The following is a 22714-nucleotide window of genomic DNA, read 5'->3' on the forward strand; positions in this document are numbered from 1 at the left end:
AACTGTATGCTAAGGCACTCATTATAGAACCCAAGTATTCCATACGCCTCCATCTGGTATTGTTGCTCTTTTGTTAAAGGATGTAATCAGGGGCGAAACCAGAGACAATGGCAGGGGCTCCAACTCCCTTAAAATTTCACTTTGACCCTTCTTAAAAATTATAAAATTTTTATTTAACCTTTTAAAAATTATAAAGTTAGATGTTATTAAAATAATAAAATTATACTTTTACTATCGTAAAAGTTGCAATTTAATTTTAACCTCCCTAAAAAATTTTCTGACTTCGCCCTTGGATGTAATGACAAAATGTTGCAAGTCTTGAGACTTTGTATTGATAGTTTTCCTCCCAAATCAAAGAACATCAAAATAAGGAGACCCACCCTCTTTTTGGTTTCTTAATTTTTTTATTGACAAATAAGAAATGATTAATTAATAAAAAAGAGAGTAAAATTGTACAAAAGAACAGGGTCAGAAAACCTTTTTAGGGGTCGAAATTAAATTATAATTTTACAATAATAAAAATATAAATTTATCATTTTAATTGCCTCTATCTTTATAATTTTTGAAGGATTAAATCGAATTTTTATCATTTTTAAGGAGTCAAAGTGTAATTTTATTTTTACTATTTTAAAATTTTAAAAATTTCAAAGGAAGTGAATGAAATTTAATTTTTTTTCAAAGAATCTGTGTATACCAGCAATGCTTTATGGAATTTTAAAGGATTACAAGATGACTAAAACTTCCCCTAAAAAGATGAGAAACTAGTCGAAGTTGGTTCCAATGTTGTCGCTTGTTACGTTCTTCTCATCTTTAATGAGGATGATGGCCTTAGAATAGCAATTCAAACCAATACCAATGTGTTATGTGCTTTCCTATTATTTTAATGCTATGTCTACGGTAAAGGTATTGAGTTCCCTAAATAATGGTTGGAACCACCTGGGTTTAAGATGACAGCAAGTGGGGCATGAACGATAGCATTTTACAGCTATATTGAAAAATGAGTATTTACCACGGAAAATGAGTGAAAGGGTAAAAGAAATGGAGTATTAAAAGTTTAACTAAGATGAGAGATCTCGAGGTCATCAGGGATTTTGAACGTATTGGCAGCACCAAATTTCCGAAACTCTTCTGGGTCATCTTCATCAACATCATCATCATCATCACCACCACCACCATCATCCTCATCGTCATCATCATCATCATTGACTTGGCTGCGATGGCTACTGGATGAGGTATCATCATTGATACTTTTAGACCGGCAATCTTGGGTTGCAAGCATATTGACTTGTCCGAGGTGAGAAATTTCGACCACCACAGTATCGATATCAACTGGCAATGGTTGCTTCCATGGTTCCCCATCAATCCTCATAAATGTATGGTCTGCGGCACCTTTGTGAAACTCAAAGCGTATCCGGTGTGCCTATTTTCCATATTAAATACTTGACATTAATATTTACTTAAATTTTAACTAATTTCTGGTCCTTAATAATGAAGGAAAATTATAAGGGACAAATAAAATCATTGATTCGAGTTTTTTTTTTTTTTTCATTCTTTGGTGCGGGAAAAGGGTTTGAGCTAGGGTTATCCATGAGCCGTATAGCGTTTTAACTATTGAACTATGCCTTCTTTTAATTATTACCTGTGCCAACCGAGTTCCATGTCCCTGGAGCCCATGCCAAGCATTTCTAAAACCAACAACCTCGAGAAGGCCATCATCAACGTAAGGTGGAGTGAAGTCTTTCTGTAAAGTCAATTGAGAAAAAATAATTCATCAGATTTTTATGGGCAAAGTTGGTCAATATTTCTTAACAAAAGGGAAACACCAAATGTCAAATATAAAACAAATCATGTATTTAGAACTAACATCACGTTGTCTTCTCCCACTTGGCACTCCCCAAGGATTTAGACCACCAGAAAAACTGGGCAAGTTAAGACATACGATCGACCTTATGCTGTTCGAGTTTGGAGAGGGGAACCAGGGACATTAGGAAAAATATATATATTAGAAGCATCATACAGTGAAGCAATGAAAGGAAATTAAGCTGAAAATTCTAAAATGAGCATGAATCATCTACTAGTTAAGAATAGGAATAGTAAAGCTTGAAAAGATGGAAAGAAAAAGAAAAGAAACAAGACGACATCTTTATCTCCCAGAAATCAAGAGAACCTCATTGATGAGATTATACTCTTCTTGAAGCTTTTCGAGAAATTGTGGGGTTAGGAAGAAGTTCTATAGAATCGCATGGCCAAATTTTGCAAACAACATTATCGTAGTCAAATAAAAACTGTCATGATAGTGAGTTAAGCCCCTTTCACTTTTCACCAGAGAACTATTGGGCTTCTCCTTTTTTCTTATTTAGGTTCATTAAACTCTTATATTATACTTCCTTAGTTTCTATTTATCAAATTATATTTCTCAAAAATATTAATAATTAAATGGTAATATAAAAGATATTAAAATAAGTATTCAAATTATCAAGTTATTGGCATGTGTAAATTAGTTCGCAGATAGGAGTATCAATTTTGCTTAGAGTTCGCTGTAATAAAAATTAGAATAAAAAAGGTGGCATAATGAAAAACAAGTAAATAAAAGAAGCAATACAACTGATTTTTGTTCATACAGTTTAGACACAATGGTCCTACATGAAGCATCGCTTAAATCTTTTATTCAATCATCAATTTATTCAAAAGTACACTTATTCCCTATCTAAAGCTCACAACTTCTTCTCCAAGCAAATATATGTAAACCCAATAAAAAACTAATGATCACTTAACTCACAATGGTCACACAACAGTGATTCGACCAAGTATAACAAACACCTTAGTCAACAAAGCAAACAATCAAATAAAGAAACAAACAAGCAAGCTAAACGAAACACACTTTGTGCACCCTGTATGTAAAAATCAACTCTTAAAACTAATAATTCCTAAGGGAATGTGTCACCTCTTTATAAGCTTAGAAAGCAAGAAAATATTCTCCTTTACAACAGTTGATAAGTTCTTGAGAAACTCCCTTGAATAATATTGATTATTATCTCTAAAAACTAACACTTCAATTATCAAGATATAATAGAACTTTTATGTATATCAAACCACTTCAAAGAAATCAGTTGAGAGACAAACACGTCACTTATTCTTGTTTTATCAAGCATGCCATAATCAAATGGATTAAACTTAACCTAAACGAAACTTGTATAGGGCTCAAAATGATGGCCCAAACAAGAAAACAAGTTTTTTGTTATTATTTTGTCAAACATGCAAATAGGCTCCAAAATGATGTCCCAAACGAGAAAACAAGTAGCATTACATGAAACAAGCAACAGCAGCTTCCCTAACAACATGCTCTAACAATCACTTTCTACAGGTGATTGAATGAAAATATGCAGAATGTCATTTTAGAATAAATTTTGGTATCTTTTTCAAGTATGGCAATATATAAAAATTAGTGACAGGCTCTGCCATGAAATGAAGAGATGGAATATCTTGTCAACACAACCTATGAATGTGACGTAATGAAAGTTTTTGGTACGAATGAATAGATCCTTTTCTTTCCACATGATCAAATAAATAATATCGAAAGCCAGTGACCTGCATTTGGACCAAATGAAATTACCTGTGGTGTATCTGGAGGTCTTCCCATTGACCAAGTTTCTTCTTGATTTGAACTTTTACAAGCTGGGCAACATTCCTGTAGTTTAAGATCAGAATAAAATTTCAGTTTACTAGAAAAGACATGAAGTTATATATTGAGAGATTATAAATGTTTCAAACCAATAGGAAAAACTTGGGAGAATTAAAGACAGTTATTTGCAGATATGCTGCAATTTCTCACAAAATGAGAACCTAAAATGCCACTTTGACTCGAAAGGCGGTAGTATTATATAGAACATATTACACGAGTAATTTTCATGTTTTAAACTCTTAAGTCCGTCAGCTTTCTTCATTTTTTTCTCTTTTGAATTTATGTTTTATTTCCATTAACAAAAAAAATCATTAGAGAAAAAAAAAGTCAATTATCAATGAAAGGAAAATGCATGAAACTTTGTTGAATATAATACTACTTTACTGGTTAAAAATATGACAATAACTTGTTTTTTTTCTTCGTTTGTATTTATCTTTTGAAGACAGAAGAGCGAAAAGATTTAGTTTAGATTTGACGGTTTGTAGCATGGGAGGAGATTATCCAAAAAATCCCTTAGAACAGCGAAAGAAAAAAGATATCTCGGTAACCAAATCCATAGGGAAGTATTGATTAGATCCAATGCAGATTAGCTGCCCAAAGAAAAACCACGTGGAAGTTCCAAGACCTTTAGTACCGTACCTTACCCCTGAACTAGCAATCTTCACGCCAAGTAGGACTGCCATTGTCCCTTTTATTTCTCTATCCTGTCTCTTTCTTATAGATTTTAAGGCAAAGCATGTAACAAATATTTTAGTAGATTTTAAATAAAATTTAGGATGTGGAACGATAATGTTAAGAATGGACATGATGATTAGTATTTAGATAAGTATTGCACTCAAGATAAGGATAATGATGTAGACAAAAAAGATTAATTAAGAATCATGCTTAGGATGTGGTGAAAGGATTTACGGGTGAGATCTTTTGTCTAAAGCATTCAAGTAAGACCTAGAAAAACTTGGTTCTTACATTCCTCTCCTTATAAGTTTTAAATTGTCAGCACAATTTAAATTTTTCTTTTTACTTTCATTTTTTTCTCGAAAACTATCATATATGAACTGTTAAAATGAAAGCATATTTAAATGCTTTTGATTTTTTTATATGGTTAGGTGAAAAGAAACCAACACATCTTCCAACCATCCTACCATAACTCAATTAAAGAATCATAGTGAAGAAAAAGCAAAGATATACATAGGCAAATAATGTATTGAGTGATTCATTTTTGATGAAATTTTTATAAGAATCATGGCACGTGGGACTGCAAAGCAAGATTGAGACATAATCAAGGAGGAGTTCCAAAGCAATGACAAAACTAGATAGTGCTTAACCTCAAAAGAGAATTTGAAGCTTTAAAGATGACCACACTTAGATTAGTAAGTCATCTTTGCCGAGCAACTTAATATGACTTAATTGGTGATTTAACTATATATCAATTATGGTAGCTTATCCAGAACTATATGTGTTGGCAGCTTGTTTGCAAAATTGGTGGCTTGTCAACATATGTGTTGGTGTGTTTTGATTGGATGAGTTATAGGGAACTCATTTTAGTGTGTAGTAGAGACGGATAGGATATTTTGAAAAATATGCATAATTATTTTTACTAAAATTTGACTATTTTATCGAAATAACCCCCACAAAAATTATTATTTATGTAAATGATTCTAGTTTAAAAACAATCACCTAAATGACTTGAAATGAACAATGTTGAGAGATTCTGAACACTCCATGACCAACATCCATGTCTCCAATCCCTAAAATATTAGCTAATAATTGAAAAAGTGTTTAAAAAATAATTTTTTTAGTGCAGGCCATTGCATGGCTGACAACCATGTATTATTTTTTGGTATCTAAAAATGTTTTTGGATTTTCGCTTTGTGATAGCCGACACTATTTTGGGTTTCAAAACATTTGGGCTATATCATGCTGTAATATACAATACAATGTTTGTGTAATAGGCATAGGTTTGACTAAAAAAAGTGTTTACTCAAAGCATGAATTAATGTGTTTCTGTAATAGACTGTGTGATAGGCATTTGGGCTATATCATGCTGTAATTTTTTAGTGTAATTTTATTAAAAAAATTAATGTTAGAATTAAGTTATCCAAATTCTTATTTAAATAAAATACGATGGAAAATAAAATAAAAGTAAAATCCATATAGAACTAGACTTCTTTTATTTTATTTTAGAATAAGGTTTTTAAACCTTATTAAACTTCATCTATTTTATATTGATTAGGATAAGGTGTTTCAATCCTACTAGAATATGGCTTTACAAGCCTATAAATAGACATAGTCTATTCCTCTTGTATTGAATTCAAATTTTTTGACATAGTGAATTTTCTTCTCCTCTGTCCGTGGTTTTTTCCCGAAAGGGTTTCCACGTAAAATTTGTGTGTTCTTTATTTTATTTTATTTTTTAAAAAATTGGTATCCGAGCTTCCGGGTTATTCATCTCGATCATGGTAATGGCGTCTTTGAAGTATGAAATTCCGCTGTTGGATCGCAACACCAGATTTGCGTTGTGGCAAATTAAGATGCAAGCAGTTCTTGCACAGATGGATCTGGAGGATGCCCTGCTAGGGATAGATAAGATGCCTTCGACATTAACAGATGAAGAGAAGAAGCGTAAGGATCGAAAGGCGTTAACACAATTACATCTGCATTTGTCCAATGAAATTTTACAGGATGTGATGAAAGAGAAGACTGCCGCTGCATTATGAAGAGGCTAGAACAAATATGTATGTCGAAAACTCTAACAAGCAAGTTGCATATGAAGTAGCGTTTTTATGCTCATCGTTTGGAGGAAGGTGCGTCTGTACACGAACACTTAACACTGTTTAAAGAAATTCTCTCAAACTTAGAGGCCATGGAGGTTCAGTATGATAAGGAAGATCTAGGGTTGATTCTACTTTGTTCGTTGCCCCCGTCTTATTCAACCTTTAGAGACACGATTTTATATAGCCGCGAGTCTCTCACAGTTGATGAGAAAAAGTTTTTCAACGAGATTAATGTGGCTTCCGAAATTTGGCCATAATGTCTAGGTCGAGTTTGGGGAGTTACATTTGATGGTATCAGAGTTGAGTTTAAAACTTAAACTATGGATTTTTAATTGAGTCTACATGCATGTTTTAAAGAGTATTTTTTAATATATATTACTATTAAATTTCAAAATCGAATTATCGAGAATCTAAGACTCTGATGTTGATTCCTCTTTAGATGATGTACTTATTGAAATTTAGATTGAAAATTAATATATATGAATAATTAAGAATATTTTTGAAACTGTAGATTTTAGAACTGAAAACTTTCAGGTAATAATTAGTGGTTGTACCTTGTGTTGATTGAGAATTGGTTTTACCCAAATGTCTGTTGTTAAAAGTGTTTCTATTAAACTGAGAATTTGGAGTAGAGGAAATTGTTAGTGATGTTTCTGTATATAGTTCCTTGAGACAATCCGTGATAGTGGATATGAAGTCTGTTGGTAGTTTAAAGCGAAGTAATGTCTAGAACTGCATTGGAATTAGAGTTGCACAGCAGAAGCGTGGTGGTCAGTTTGGAAAGAGGAGTGATGAATTTTGTGTTAAGTGTATGGCATGACAACAGGAATTTTGAGGATGAAATTTTTTTAAGGAGGGGAGAGTTGTCATATCTCAAAAATTGGGTTAGTAAAAATTGGGGTTAATGAACCAAGAGTGGTTACGCCCCAATTTTTAAAAGTTATCTTTGCACATTAGATGATAACAAGTATTTAGTCTAAAGGCTAAGTAGTGGTGGAGTTGTCCTTGAAGATCTGAGTTCAAGTTCTTTCCCTCACATCATTTTCTATTTTGAGCAATTTCACTTTAAAATCCTAGTTTGTACTATGCCTTGTTTTAAAATAAATGTGTTAGCATTTAACAAAGCAATTGAAGTGGTCAAGTGGTTAGGCACCTTAGGTAACTCCTAAATGACCCAAGAGAAAAGGAGGGCTATTAGGTAAGAGGATTCAATATAAGATGCATTTGAAGCCAAAGGAAAGGCAAAATGCAAGCAAAGGGCAAAAAAAGAAAAAGAAAAAAAGAAACAATGTGATTGAAGAAACAGTAACTCTAAAAATAGTGGAAAGAAAAGCAAAGTTCCACTATGTTCATGCTACAAGAAGTCCACAAATCTAAATAAGTATTATTAGTATAGACAAGATATACTATGCAAGAATAAAAGCCAACAATGACAAGATTAATGGGCTATAATTACAGACATCTTGCAGTAGAAAGATTAATAGGTTAATGATGCTTTATCTTATGCAACCAAAAGTTCCTCAACTGCATGGTTTATCAACAGTGGATGTACTCATTATATGGAATCAAACATCAACTTATTTAAGGAACTAAATAAAACTTCTTGTTCCAAAGTCATAATTGGTAATGGTGAGTTCATAGAAGTTAAAGGAAAAGAAATTGTGATAGTTAAGACATAATTGGGTACAAAACTAATTATAGATGTTTTATTTATACCACAAATAGATCAGAATCTCCTCAACTTAGGGTAGATGTTAGAAAAGAGTTATTATTTGGTGTTTAAAGACAAATCATATGTTATTTACAATATATTAGCATGAAAGGGAAATATTTCTCCTTAGATTGGGATCAATCTAATTTAACATATATTGATCTAGTTAATCAATCTAAATTGTGTTATAAAAAGATGAGGCATTTTAATTAAAGGTCCTAAATAAAAAAATCTAAGGTAGTAAATGTTTCTACGAGGTCATTTTACCCAGATGTATTGGATATGATTCATGAAACAAAAATTTGAGGTAGCAAATGTACTTTGAGGACTCAAGGCCTTGATTAACAACTAAAATGATTAGAAAATCAAAATCATTAGGTTAGATAATGATATTAAGTACACATCTGACAAGTTTAATGAGTTTTGCCGAGTTGTATGTATTGAAAACAAATTGACTAGATGCATTATAAAAATGGCTAGATGCATGTTGTTTGAAAAATATCTTTATAATAAATTTTTGTAGAAGCAACAAACACTACTATCTACCTACTCAACAAAATGCCAACCAAAGCCTTCAAAGTAAAGACTTGTATAAAAGTTGCTATGGCAGTAAACCTTTTATTTATTATCTTAAAATTTTTAAAAGCTTTTTTTATATTCATGTTCCTAAGGTTAAAAGTGACATGCTTGATTAGAATACAAAAATATTCATTTTCTTAGGCTATAGCAACATTAGAAGAGACTATAAAACTTACAATCTACTTATATGCAAGGTAACTGTAAGTAGAATTGTAAAGTTTAATGAACATGCAACATTGAGTTGAGAAACAAATGAAGATCAAGCCAAAAGGAACATATCAACTTGAATTCTTAATAGCAAAAAGATTTCACTCTTGATGATAAAACTATTCACCATGATCTAGTAAGAGGAACAAAACCATTTACTGACATCTATTAGACATCAAATGTTACTATACTTGAACCAAACAACTTTGAAGAAGCCTTCAAATTTTAAGAATAGAAAGATATCATGAAGGTGAATATTTTAATGATTAGAAGAATCTGACTTGGATGCTAGCAAACAAACCTAACAATAAGAACATAGTTAAAGTCAAATGGATTACCAAACCAAATCAAATGTAGATGATTAGTTGCTAAGAGCTACTACCAACAGTATAATGTTGATTATGTAACGCCCCAATTTTCGGGAATTCTGTGAATGTTGGCATAGGTTTAATTATGTTAGTGGGCCTCTAGAAGGCCCAAGCTTAAGATAGAACCCGGCAATTTTAGTTAATTTTTGTTCCATAAGAAAAAGAGGGTGAAATTATGAAATAGAACCTATATGAAAATGTTTGAAAATGCTATAGGCTAAATTGAAGTGGCCAAATAAATAGGAGTGCAAAATAGGAGGATTTGCATGACAAACCTCCCATTTTACATGAAGTGGCCAGCCATCATGTTGTTGTAGACAATACGAGCACTTGATATCCATAATTCATGGTACAAATTGATAATGGGTTAGGTAAATGTTCCATGATAATGGGTTAGGTAAATGTTTCATGATAATGGTTTAGGTAAATGTTCCATGATGGGCATTTCATGTCTTTTGTATTAAAGAATTAAATGGATGAAATATGAAATTTTATTAAAAAAAAAAGGGGTGAAAAGAACAAAGTTTTGTCCATCTTTGTTCATCATAGCCTAAAGTTAGAGAATAGAAAGGAGAGGAGAAAGCTCTTGAATGTTCGGTCACTTGGGGAAGAAAATTGAAGGTAAGTTCATGGTAGTTTGCTTCTATTTTGAGGTTCATGAGTTCTTCTTGATTCTACCTTAACTCTTGAAGCATATTGTGGTTTTTAGTTGTGTTGTGAGCATTTAGTCATGAATTAAAATGAAGGAAATGGTTGTTGTTTCATGTTCTTTTGATGAAAAATGGAAGATAGGTGAAGTTGAGCCAAACAAATGAGCATGCATGTGCCTTAGATGCTAAGGGGGAAAATCGGCTAGCATGTTGTGATTTAAAATGATGAAATGGAGATTATACTTAAGTAAAATCATAGATATGTGATGATTGATTGGAGATATACATGTTTAAATAACATGCATGCAAGTTATGTGTGAAAGAGTGAATTTGGTAATAAATCTGCTTGGGACAGCAGCAGTAACGTGACTTTGACAATCACCATAAATTGTGGGAGATGAATTAGAAGCTGAATAAATTATGTAATTAAAGCTTAATGAGTGTAGTTTCAAATGAAATAAACGAGAACATATTTTGAATTCTGTACAATGAGAAATTTGATTCGAAATGAAGAGTGGTCAGATTAGTCAAACAGTGAAACATGCAAAACTTTGAGAAAAATCTGGTATTGATTGGCCAAACCAAAAATTCTGAAAATTTTATGGATATAAGATATATGAGTCTATTTTCAGGGAAAATTAATGGCACTTGATTTGGAGTTTTGTAGCTCCAGTTATAAATGATTTAGCGACTGTTGCTCAAGAAGACAGCTTGCAGTGAAATTATGATTATGTGGTAAACATTGACAAAAATTTGTTAATGAGTTGCTTATTGATTTCTTATAAGCTTACTATGATCTGTAGATGTGGTTGGCCGAATATTGTAAGGGGTTAATACGTAGTTTGTATTTGAATAGTTAGATTAACGTGTTAGTAATCTAATTGTAGGCGGTTCGTGTGTGGATCTCGTCAGCATATCGTCGCAAACAGGTGTGTAACTAACACTCTCTTTCTTAGTCTGGATCGGCAAAAGTCGAAAAGCCGAAATGCCGAAAACCGGTATTTTGTAGCTTTGCGAGTGTGCGAATGCTCGGGACGTAAATCGATTAATGTTTTTGGTAAGCTGCAAAATTTGGACTGCAAAGTGCATGATTTCTGTGCCCTCGATATTTTTGGGCTTAATGGGCCAAAATTGGAATGATGGTCCAACGGGCCCAATTCGGTAAGAATCCTTGGTACGTGATTCTGTTAGTACGTGAAAAGTAGGAATATGCATGAAAAACCCTAAAATAGATAAATTACCGAAATACCCTTAGGGTTAAATTGACCTAAATGCATGTTTGACTGTTGTTTTTTTACTTCATGCCATGTTGTTATTATCTGATGCATGGGATTGGGATATTGACGGAGGAAGTACTGAAAGTGGCTTGTCCACGTACTGGAAGCTTTGCCTCAATTTACTGTTAACTGAGCAGCAAGGCTGCAACTTGGAGTGTTGGGCTGGGTGGGTTGAGCTATTTCCCACATGGAGTGTAGGGCTGGTATGGGTGGAGTGTAGTGGTTGGTGGGTTGAGTAGTCTCCCCAAATGGGCTTGCATATGTTATTGATGTTGCATGTATTTTGAAATGGGCCTATCAGCCATACTGTTATCTGAGTAAGGGGCTAAGGCCCAGTTTATTGTAATCTGAAAAGGGCTCTGGTCCAGTACCTCTGTTACCTAAATGGGCTTAGGCCCAATAGGCTTGAGCTGACTTGGGCTTTAAATGGGTTTTCCTTACACACTGAGTTTCCCCAAACTCACCCCTTTTATTTTCATCCACGCAGGAAATCCCCAACCATAGTGGGCTTGGAGGTGTGAGGGAATTCGGAGTGGCCACCCGTTCTGAAAGTTTGGTTTTCTTCTGGTGAACTGGACATCCTATTATTTACGTTGAGGTTTGGGTTTTTAAATGTAATAAGGCCGCTTAATTATTTTTGATGGTTTTAATATGTATTACTAAGATAGGTATTACTTATTTTAACTGTTGAAATTGGATAGCTTTAGGGGCGTTTTCAAAAAAAAAACAACAATTGATTTCAAAATAACACGACAACAAGCAAAGCTTCCGCAATGAAAGTATTTTCCAAAATTAATCACTTTTCCTAAAAATGATTTAATCAAATCGGTTTCCCAAAAATATACATGACGTTAAGGTGTGGCAATGGCGGTGTGCATGTCTAGGATTGGATCCGAAGGGAGCTTGGTACTTAAGTAGTCCGATAGACTCACCTCCTCTTTTCCGGTTTCCTACCTGGTGCACAGCTTCCATTCACTTTAACCTATAATGAAATTATCTTTTAAAACACTAAGTAGGTTTTTCTGGATCAACAATATAAAATGTTTTGAATGCTTCGATGTGGCATGTCAGATCCGGCCATAACGTCTGGGCCAGGTTTAGGGTGTTACAGATTATTTAAAAACTTTTCCTCCAATTAAAAGGCTAGACATAATAAGACTATTATTAGGATGAGTAAAACAGAAAAGATGGAAACAATTTAACTTAAGTTAAATTAGCATTTTTGATTGACTATTTTCAAGTGGAGATCTACATTAAACAACCTGAAGGTTTTGTTACTAAAAGGAACAAAGATAAATTTTATCTACTAAAATAGGTCCTTGTATGGATTAAAACAAGCTCCAAGAGTTTGGTATTTCAATAGTGATGATCACGTGTTGAGTTTGCAATTCAAGAAAAGCTTTTATGAGACTACATTGTATGTCAAAACTATTGATAACAATGATTTTTTTTATTGTCTCTCAAACATTGATGACTTAATGGTAATTGTGAGCAACTCTAAATTGATGCAAAAATTCAAAGATCAAATGATGGTATTTGAAATGATAAACTTGGGAGAGATGTTTTACTTTTTTGGAATTCAAATTTCTCGATTTGAACAAAGAATTTTCATTTATCAACAAAATTATGTCAAGCAAGCACTGAAAAAATTCAATATAAAAAATTGTAAAAGTGTTGGTCAAAATGAGAAGCTTTGCAAATATGACAACTCTACCAAGGTTGATGAAACCAATTATAGAAGGCTCATTGGTTTCTTTTATTTGAAAGCAACTAGACTAGACATAATCCTTGCTACCAATCTTTTTTTTAGATTTACATATTGTCCAAGTAAAGCTCAACTCAGAATAAGAGAGTGTTGAGATACATTAATGGAACAATTGATTTTGAAATTTTATTTCAAAAGTTAGATAAAGGGAAATTGGTGGATCATGTAGACAATGTTTTTCCTAGATCTTGTGAGGACATGAAAAGCATTTTTGACTATGTATATACGCTTAGTTTGAGCACATTTGCATGGAACTCAAACAATTAAAAAATTGCGACACAATCAATTGAATAAGTAGAGCATGTTGCAATTGCAACCATTATGAATTAAATAATGTGGCTAAAGAAATTGTTGAAAGATTTAGGGCTACCTCAAAACAAAACAATAAAAATCAAGTGTGATAATAAATCAATTGAGGCAATGGAAAAAAACCAAGTTTCGATGGAAGATCCAAGCACAAAAAAAGAGAGTAAATATCAATTTGTTTGTCAAAACATGAAGTAAAGTCAGTGTATTGTAGCTAAGAAGATCAACTTGCTGATATTTTGACTAAAGCCTTACCTAAAGAGAAGTTTGAAGTAAGGATTTAAATACCTAGAGAAAAGATTTCTCTTATTTTTACTATATTTTTATTTATTTTTTGAAGACCAATATTAAAGCTTTTAGTAGTTTTTAGGATAAAGGTTTAGGATAAAGATTATTAGAATTTAGATAAAGATTATATTTTTGACAAAGATCATAACATGTATAACAATGACTAGTTCAGAAATATGCTTAGGAAATGGTTTGGACAAAGTTTAAATAAGATTTGCACCTACAAATATTTCTAAAATCTTTAGTTTAAGGTAAAGTTAGAAACACAAAAGGTTGTTGTTACTATTTTCTCTTCCTTTTAAGCTTTCCTCTCAAATTTCTTCATTGTTTCTTCTCTCCCTCTCAACAAATGTAAAGGTTGGCCTTTACCATTACATAAAACTTAGAAGCAACCAAGCTTAATTTGAAAAACAATGAAAAATAGAAGCATAAAAGATTAAAAAAGAAGAAGACAAAGATTACGTTGTAGATGGATGAAAAGCAGATGCGGCAAACCACCCTTGCTTACAACCAAGCTTTGCATAAGTAGTCTGTTGGAAACAAAGCAAATGAAAATGAAAATTTATTAATTGACATATCCTCTTAAGAGATGATTTTTTTGTCAAAGATAAGTAAGATAGAGAAAATACACACACACACACATAGAAACAAATATACAAATGTTTATATATTCTATAAACAATGTATATCACTATACAATACATAAATCTATATTCATTCATCAAGAAAGGCTATCAAAAACATTTTGTACAAGTTCAAAATGTTAATCTTACTAAGAAGATTGAAATAATTGAGAATAAACACAAAAAGAAACAAGAATTAGAAAAAGTGTTGTTCTTGTGTCATGATAAACATTCAAGTAGTTCAAATACAAAAGAATGAACTATGTGAAGGAAAACTTCTTAGCTCCATTTATGCATTGTGCCAGGTTAATTTCAAAATTTATGCATTAATCCACTTCAAATTTCTTTCTTAAATGATTCACATGTATGTGTTGAACAAAGCATCTCAACATTTTTTAGAATTTAATTGCAACTCTAAAAAGTGAGTAAATTAACTAACATATGGACTCCACGAGTAGGGCATTCCTTTAAGTTTAGCAAAATATACCTTAGTTTCTCAACAAAAAAACGAAGCTAAAGATGTAATTTTTTTTATGGAAGCTAAATATGTAATTGTAAAATAATGAGGAAGATAAAATGGAAACGAGAATTTGGAGACTACTATGAAGAGAAAAAGAAATAGAGGGGAGCAGAAGAAATGAAGGTTCTAAAGAGGGGAAGAAAAAAAAGATTGAAGAGATTTGATCTGAACATTTTGCTTAATTATCCTTCTAGCTTTGATGGGTTTTATACAATAATAAAATGTACATAAAAAAGAATTAGGAAGTTTATAGCCTATTTTGAATTTCTTAAAATATAACTTACCTAAAATATATTCTAATCCTTAAAATTATGTTTCCCTCAAGTTATAGCATATAAATCATAGACTTCTAGCTTGTCACTTATATATTCAATTCAAGGTTTCCTAAAATCCTTAGTGAAAACATCTTTTAACGGATATTTAGAATTGACAAATCTGGATGCAAGGCATCTTGACTTAATATTTTGTCACACAAAGTATCAATTTATCTATATGCATTTTAATCTCTCGTGAACTATTGGATTTGAGGCATTATGCAATGTTGCTTGATTTTTACATATTAACTTCATTACATTGATAATTTCATATTTGAATTCTTGAAACAATTATCTCAATCAAATAAGTTCACAAGTAGTTAAGGTTATGGCTTTCTATATTTTGCTTCTAACTTGATCTTGCTACAATATCTTCCTTCTTACTATTTCATGATATTATATCCCCCCATCCTCAAAAAAGAAATGCAATATCCTGAAGTGGATTGTTTATTTGAGGAAGATCCTACACAACCAACATGAGTATCCAACAATTTGAGTATTTCCTTTATCTTCATACAATAAGCCTCGTCCAAAAGCACTTTTGATATGCCTAAGAATACGTATTGTGGCTACCACATGAAATTTTAGAAAATTGACTAATCACAAGGGAATGTTTGGTTGTATGGTAGTAAGACAATTAAATTTTTCAATCAATCTTCGATATTGGATAGGATCTTTTAGTGACTCCCATGTTTTGGAACAAGTTTGACATTGGGATTCATAAGAGTTTCCGTAGGTTTACAATCTAGCATTCATGTTTCTTCTACAATATTTAAAACATACTCTCTCTAGGAGATAGTAGTGCTTGAATTTGATTATGCTACCTCAATGCCAAAGAAATATTTTGACTTCTCAAGTCTTTTGTTTGAAAGTGATTGAAAAAAATGTTGTTTGAGATGGAAAATGCCTTCATAATCACCTCTTGTAATAACAATATCATCCACATATATCACTAAATTGATGCACTTGTCGTGATTATTTTGGAGGTAAATGACTAATTAATTTGTTCTCTTCTTTTCATCACAAAGTTGAATAACAACAATAAATCTTCCAAACCAAGCCTCTAGTGTTGTTTCAGTCCATAAAAAGATTTCTACAACCAACATACTGGCTTAAACTCTCCCTTAATAACAAAACCTAATGGTTGCACAATATAAACTTCATCAGTTTATTCACCATGAAGGAATGGATTTGAATATCTAATTTGATGAATAGTCAATGATTCATGGAAATAAAAGAAATAAAAAATTAAACTGAGAAAATTTTGGCAGCTAGAGAAAAGATCTCTCCATAATTAAGGCTAAGAATTTATGTAAACCCTTATGAAACGAATCATGCTTTCAATCATTTTATCTTGCCAATAGAATCGACTTTAACTATGTAAACCCATTAACCACCAATTGCAAATTTATTTGAAGATAGGGGAACCCAAGTATGATTAGCATGAAGAGAATTCATTTTCACCATTATAGGATGTTGTAATCAAGGATCCACCTTTGCTTCACTAACAATCTTACAAATGTATACATTGGATGAATTTGAGATAAAGGCACAATATAAAGTTGACAACTAGTGATAACTGAAAATTGTAAATAGGATGAGGATTAGGAAAAGAACAAATACTTTTTTCTAATTGTAATAAGTTTTTTTTGCTTAAGGTATAATCAAAGATGGAGATGTAGGAGATGTGTCATTGGGAACATAAACTTGTTCTATAAATGTAGGAAGATTAGAATGGTTTATAGAAGGCCATCTTGAGTAAACCTGAAGAGGTTTTGAAGGAGTTGTAATATCAAGAATAAGTAATATAGGAATTGAAAGAATTTTTTTTAACATCTTTTTTATTGACGGGTTGAGATGAAAAATAGGGAAATGTTTCAAAGAAAGTCAAATATGTAGAAATAAAATATTTGAGTGATTGAATCATAACATTTTTTACCCTTTCTAATGACAAGAATATCCCTAGAAGACACATTTAATGGATTTAAAAAGGAATTTATCTTTTCTTGGTGTATGATTGTGAATAGAGAAATTATAACCAAACATGTGTAGAAAATGGATAAGATGATCGATTTGGAAAAACAATTGCATGGGTGGTGTTGGAAAAAAGAAAGAAAGAAAGAAGTTATGTGATTAATAAGATATCATGTTGTTAAAACAAGATCCCCCAAAACAAATTGGTACATTAAGATGAATAATCTTAGTACAAGAAATTTCAATGTGATAAGTATTTTTATGTACAATTATTATTCTGTTGTGGGATATAAGAATAAGAAGTTTGGTAGATGATTCCTTAGGTACTCATGAATTTCTATAAATGAAAGGAAACCTATTCTTGTGCATTATCACTTCATAATATTTTAATTGAAAAACCAAATTGGCCAAATTGATTATGAATCTCAATATAGAAGTTTTTAAAATTATTAAGCAATTCAAATTTATTTTTTAATAAGAAACAATCAAGTGAAATGAGAACAAACATAAAAAAAAACGAAGTATCAAAAGTTAAATTGACACAACTTGGACCCCAAATATCTGAATGAACAATACTAAATAAATATGAAGTTCTATTATTTATTTGTTTTGGGAAAGAAGTATGGGTGTGTTTCCCAATTTGAAATGACTCACATTCTATGAAAGATAATTTTGAAAATTAAGATCAATCTTCTAAAGTTTGGATAGACTAAGATAACCTAGATAACTATGTACAAGATTAACCAAAGTATCGAAAGCAAAGGCTATTTGCGTAGCAAGATAAGTTAGATAGTGTAATTCATGAGACAAATGTCATTTGCTAATAATCTTCCCCAAATTCTTATCGTACACAAAAACAAAATGTGAAAAGAAAATTACTCAAAAAATTAAGTTTGTTTTTGACATTTACTGATAGAAATCTAGTTATAAGGGCATTCTTAGATATTTAGCTGTAAAAGAAGTTAAGAGAAGAAGCAAGGGTGGAAAATAGGTTTTTATTATAAAAAATATGGTCGGAAGCATCAGAGTCAAATACCCAAGTCCCATATGAGGAAGATTGAGTTAAGTAAGTAAAAAATTATTTGGTTGAGCAATAAGAACTATGTTGGAAGATTGTTGTTTCACTGCTTGATATTGTAAATACTAATCATAATTTGACTAAATTAATGTGATTGATTTGACCTTTTGTGTATGAGTAGTTGTAGTGAAAAAAGTTCATCTCTATATAAGCTGATTATTACAAGGAGGTCATACATGTAAAGCCTAACAAGTGTCATGTGTATGACCACATGTGTCACAATAAGTATCGAAACCATTTTTCAAAGGGATGTTTGAAAAATGGGGATCGACTTTTGAAAAACGAAAACGGGAGTCGCCACCAACCTTTTTAGGTGTGATTGGATCACCTTATAAAACGTTTTGGTCTACGAAAATTAAGAAAATAGGTTTTGGGAGTCGGTTACGTACGAGGAAGGGTTAGCACTCTCGCAACGCCTAAAATTGGTACCAAATTGAATAGTTTTCTGTCTTAATGTCAAAAATTTGAAAGAATTTAAAAATAGTATCCCTTTTTTAAAACTGGAATTATTTAAGTTGAAAAATCGAGATTCATTAGCTCCGAAAGAATACAGACATCACATCCAACATGATAGGACACGATATTCTTAAACTCTCGTAACTGAAATCATCTCGTGATTTACAAAATCTATTTAGAAGGATACTTTAGTCATTTAGACAAACGGGAAATCGCAACCTAGCATGTTAGGGCACTACTTCTTGAATTCCTAAATACGAAAAACATTGCCTCATTTTAGAAAACTTTTGGATAAAATATGACAATTAAATGAAATATATTTTTTAAAAAATAATGATTTGAGTAAAATTTAAAAAAATAATTTATTAAGAGTAATACTAAAAAAATTATTAAAAAATGAAAGAGTTTTATATGATATTAAAATTATTAAAAAATTAAAAAATATAAAAAAATTAGGGAAACATGGATTAAATCAAAATAAAAAGGGTTGAAAAACGAAGATGAACAAAGAATAAAATAAGAACAAACCGTAGAAAAATAAGAACGTAAGAGGGAAAGAAATTTGAGTGAAAGCTCTCAAAAATTTTTTTTGTTTCCCAAAACTCCAGTGTGTTTACAATGAAGGGAAAGGCCTCTATTTATAGTTGAACCTCCTCAAATCCAGCGGTACAAATCAATTACATCAATAGTTAAGATTAAAAGGTATCTACAAATTAAATCTCAAAGATTACAAAATCATATCTTCTAAGATTGCATATCATATCTAAGATTGCAATCATATCTAAGATTGTATCATATCTAAGATTGCATATCATTGAAGATTATATTTCCATATGAGTCAAGCTTGTAGATGGACCTTAAATCTTTTCAAGTAATGGGCCATTCCGATCGGGCCAAATTATATTTGTAATTCTGGACTGAACTTGGACTTCGTTTTTTTTTGGGTTTATTATTTTTATTTTTGGACTTATTTCTGGGCCTGGGCAAAATTGAGTGTCTACAATAAATACAATTGGATATAAATCCTCTACCTTTTTGTTCTTTGATGATCTCTTTGCTCAATTTTCTATATAGCTAAAACAAAGGATTCAATCTCGACTTAGGCTTGATTTGAGGAGTTGCAAAGTAAACAAGTAAACATATCTTCAAGTGTAATAATAATTGTGACGACAAGAATTTGATATTGGAAAGGGCACAGATCTACTCATAATCCAATTAAGGCAAGTACCATGAAATTCTTCTCTTTGTTATTTCTTGGCCATTAACATTTTTATAAAGATGCATGAGCACATAAAATTCATCCTTCAAAGTTTCAACCTACCTCAAATAGCTAGTCATATCTTGTTGATTTTGCTATAAAAGAACAAGATTTGATACAACTTTATAATTTCGCATATTGGCATTGGCCCAAGTTTGTAACAAGTTTTTCCAAACTTAAACAAAGTAATTTTAACTCAAAAGAATGCCACAATAGACTTTATGGTTCTGCATCAAATTTGGCCCAAACATCCCTATTTTTCTTATCAAATTTTCTAGCATCCAGTTCTAAATGATCTTGATACCTTTACTTTCATAAACCACTATTCAACAAAAATGGCTTAAGAAATATAGCTATTGCTACCTTGTAATTTGACAGTAGTGATAACAAGTAAACCAAAAATAAAACAAAGAAGTTTCAGAGAACTTGATATTTCGAGGATGTTGAGAGAATAAAGAAATACCCAAAAATCAAAAAGAGTTAGAACGCTAAATTGAGAGTCTCATTGGTGTCAAAAATACTGGGAAAGACATTGTAAAAGAGATGAATGAAAAGTGGTGGTTGGAATTGGGCTCAAGCATCAACCTACGGAAAGAGGGCAAAATATTTGGGGTGGAGCGTGTGACTTACACGCATGGCTTCCAATGGCGATACTTGGCCGGATAACTTGACAACAGCTAGATGTTTAATGGGAAGGGAATAGAATTTGGAGATTGTTATGAAAAGAAAGGAGAAGTAGAAGTGAGAAGAAGAAATAAAGGTTCTAACGTGACGAAGAAAAAAGGAGATTGAAGAGATTTTTCTAAAAATTCTACTTGATTATCCCAAGTTTGGACTTTTTTTTGGCAAATTATAATAAGAGGGCAAAGCCCTAACAATAATATGACTAGTGTGACTCGAATTCAAGCTACACCTGGGGCGTGGACACCCTGGCTATTAGGTCAACACCCAGGGTTCTAGATCAAATTTTTACTATAATAAAATGTACCCAAAGATTATAGCCTAAATTAGATCTTATATAGATTTTTCAACTTATCTAAATATATCCTAATCCATAAAATATAGCTTATCTAAATCTATTTTATTTCCTAAAATTACATCTATCACAATAGTAATTCAACAACATCTTCTAACATTTGAATATCCACATGCCATCATCCCACAAAATTGGGCATAGGCTCTTGAGAATATTGTCATCTCTATCTGGCGTCATGTATGCTTTCTAAGTCCTTCATTTCCTCGATAGATGTTAAACCATGAAAAAGTTACTAACTAGTTTCTAGGTCATGGATAGTAACTTAATTCTTGAAAAAGATTGTCCTCAAATCTGAAAGAGAATATGTTTATCAATAAAAAAGTGATAAACCATAAATGTAACATATTTTAATCCCATTCTTAATGCATTTATGGATGATTAATGATGTAAATCAGTGAATTTGATGCTCCTAATCCCTTAAATTCATGTTTCTATACTTATGAGAGCATTTAGGAGCTAAATGAGCGAAAAAGTGGCCAAAATCGAAGTTTTCAGGATCCACACGGGTAGGCCACACACTCATGTGATCCACACGGGCAGGCCACACGCCCATGTGCCATCCCGTGTCGATATCGCTCCCTGTTTCCCAAACACACAGAAAAAGCCAATTTTTAGGGTTTCTGAGCATTTAAAATTCTATAAATACATACTAGAAGAAGACCTAATAGGACACGCAAATTAGAACACAAGAATTATTTGAAGAACGCCAACAGAACCAGCTCAAAAGTAGGATCTCCTTCAGGACTATAGATCTCCCTCCAATTTTTCTCGAAGTTTTTGGGTTTCTTTATGTTTTGTTGTTTTCCTATTTTTAAGATGTTTTCCTACTACATTATGATCTAAAATCCCTAAATACCTAGGGAGGATGAAATCTATGATGGATCTTAGTATTTAATTATCTGAATTACACAATAAATACTTGTTCTTGTTCTTAATTATGCGTTCTTAATTCTTGCCTTAATATTTTTAGGATATTAATCCAAGTTTGATGTGCTTATTTAATAGAGTAAAAGTCCCTATTTAAGAGTAGATCTAGCATAATTAAGCAAGTTGCATGCAATCCTAGAGATAGGACAACATAAATCTGTCGGATTAGAGTCAAATCTAAAAGGGGAATCCATAAATCGAGTTAATGCGACAATAGGAGTTTTATTTAGAAAGAGATTTCAATTAATCAACCTAGAGTCAGTTGTTCTTAGTCTCGAAAGAGATATTAACATAATTTAGGGATTTCTTCAGATCAATGCAAGTGAATAAATCGTTTGATTTAGAGTCAGAATAATAAGTGAAGTCTAGATGGATTCTTTCCTGGGTATTGTCCTCTTTATAAGTTTTCTTCAAGTATTTTTCCCAATTCACTCTCTGTCGCATTCATTAGTTAATTAGTTTAGTTAAATTTAGATTAAAACAAATCTCATTTATTTTAGGCTAAATAATAGAAAGATAGTTAATACTAGTACTATTAGTTCTTGTGGATACGATATTCTGGACTCAATCGATAGGTACACTTGCCTTTGTCGTAATCGTAGTCTAGTTTAGTGAATCATAAAATGATCATCAAAAAGTAAGATAGGAGCCTATGTAACATCTTTTAGAAAGGAAAACCCTAATAATTTAACTGCAAGTGTCCATACATGAACCAATAAAAGCAGATGAAACTATGACAGAAATATACCTGATTAACTAACTGGTTTTTAAACTTTTCTGGATTCACCTTTCGTTCAGAGTGAAAAGCATAAGATACTTGAGCATCCATTCCTGCACACAACATTACAACAGTATTTGATGGAAAGTATAAACTGCAAATTAATATGAGCACTATTCAAATTTAAGAGTGATGATTTATCA

General features: G+C 31.8%; 1 protein-coding gene across 1 annotated transcript in view; it reads right to left on the minus strand.

Moving 5' to 3' along the window:
• Positions 1-960: 960 nt before the first annotated feature.
• LOC107932619 (diacylglycerol kinase 5) overlaps positions 961-22714 on the minus strand; it is a 33613-nt gene continuing 11859 nt past the window's right edge. The window contains exons 9-14 of the mRNA XM_041082977.1: positions 22542-22624; positions 14070-14137; positions 3614-3688; positions 1865-1952; positions 1640-1741; positions 961-1420 (exon numbers count right to left, since the gene is read on the minus strand). Of these exons, the coding sequence (XP_040938911.1) occupies positions 1055-1420; positions 1640-1741; positions 1865-1952; positions 3614-3688; positions 14070-14137; positions 22542-22624 (782 nt within the window). The 3' untranslated portion in view covers positions 961-1054. The remainder of the gene's footprint in view (positions 1421-1639; positions 1742-1864; positions 1953-3613; positions 3689-14069; positions 14138-22541; positions 22625-22714) is intronic.

The sequence above is a fragment of the Gossypium hirsutum genome, chromosome A12 (assembly GCF_007990345.1).
Source record: "Gossypium hirsutum isolate 1008001.06 chromosome A12, Gossypium_hirsutum_v2.1, whole genome shotgun sequence".
In the NCBI taxonomy this organism is placed as follows: domain Eukaryota; kingdom Viridiplantae; phylum Streptophyta; class Magnoliopsida; order Malvales; family Malvaceae; genus Gossypium; species Gossypium hirsutum.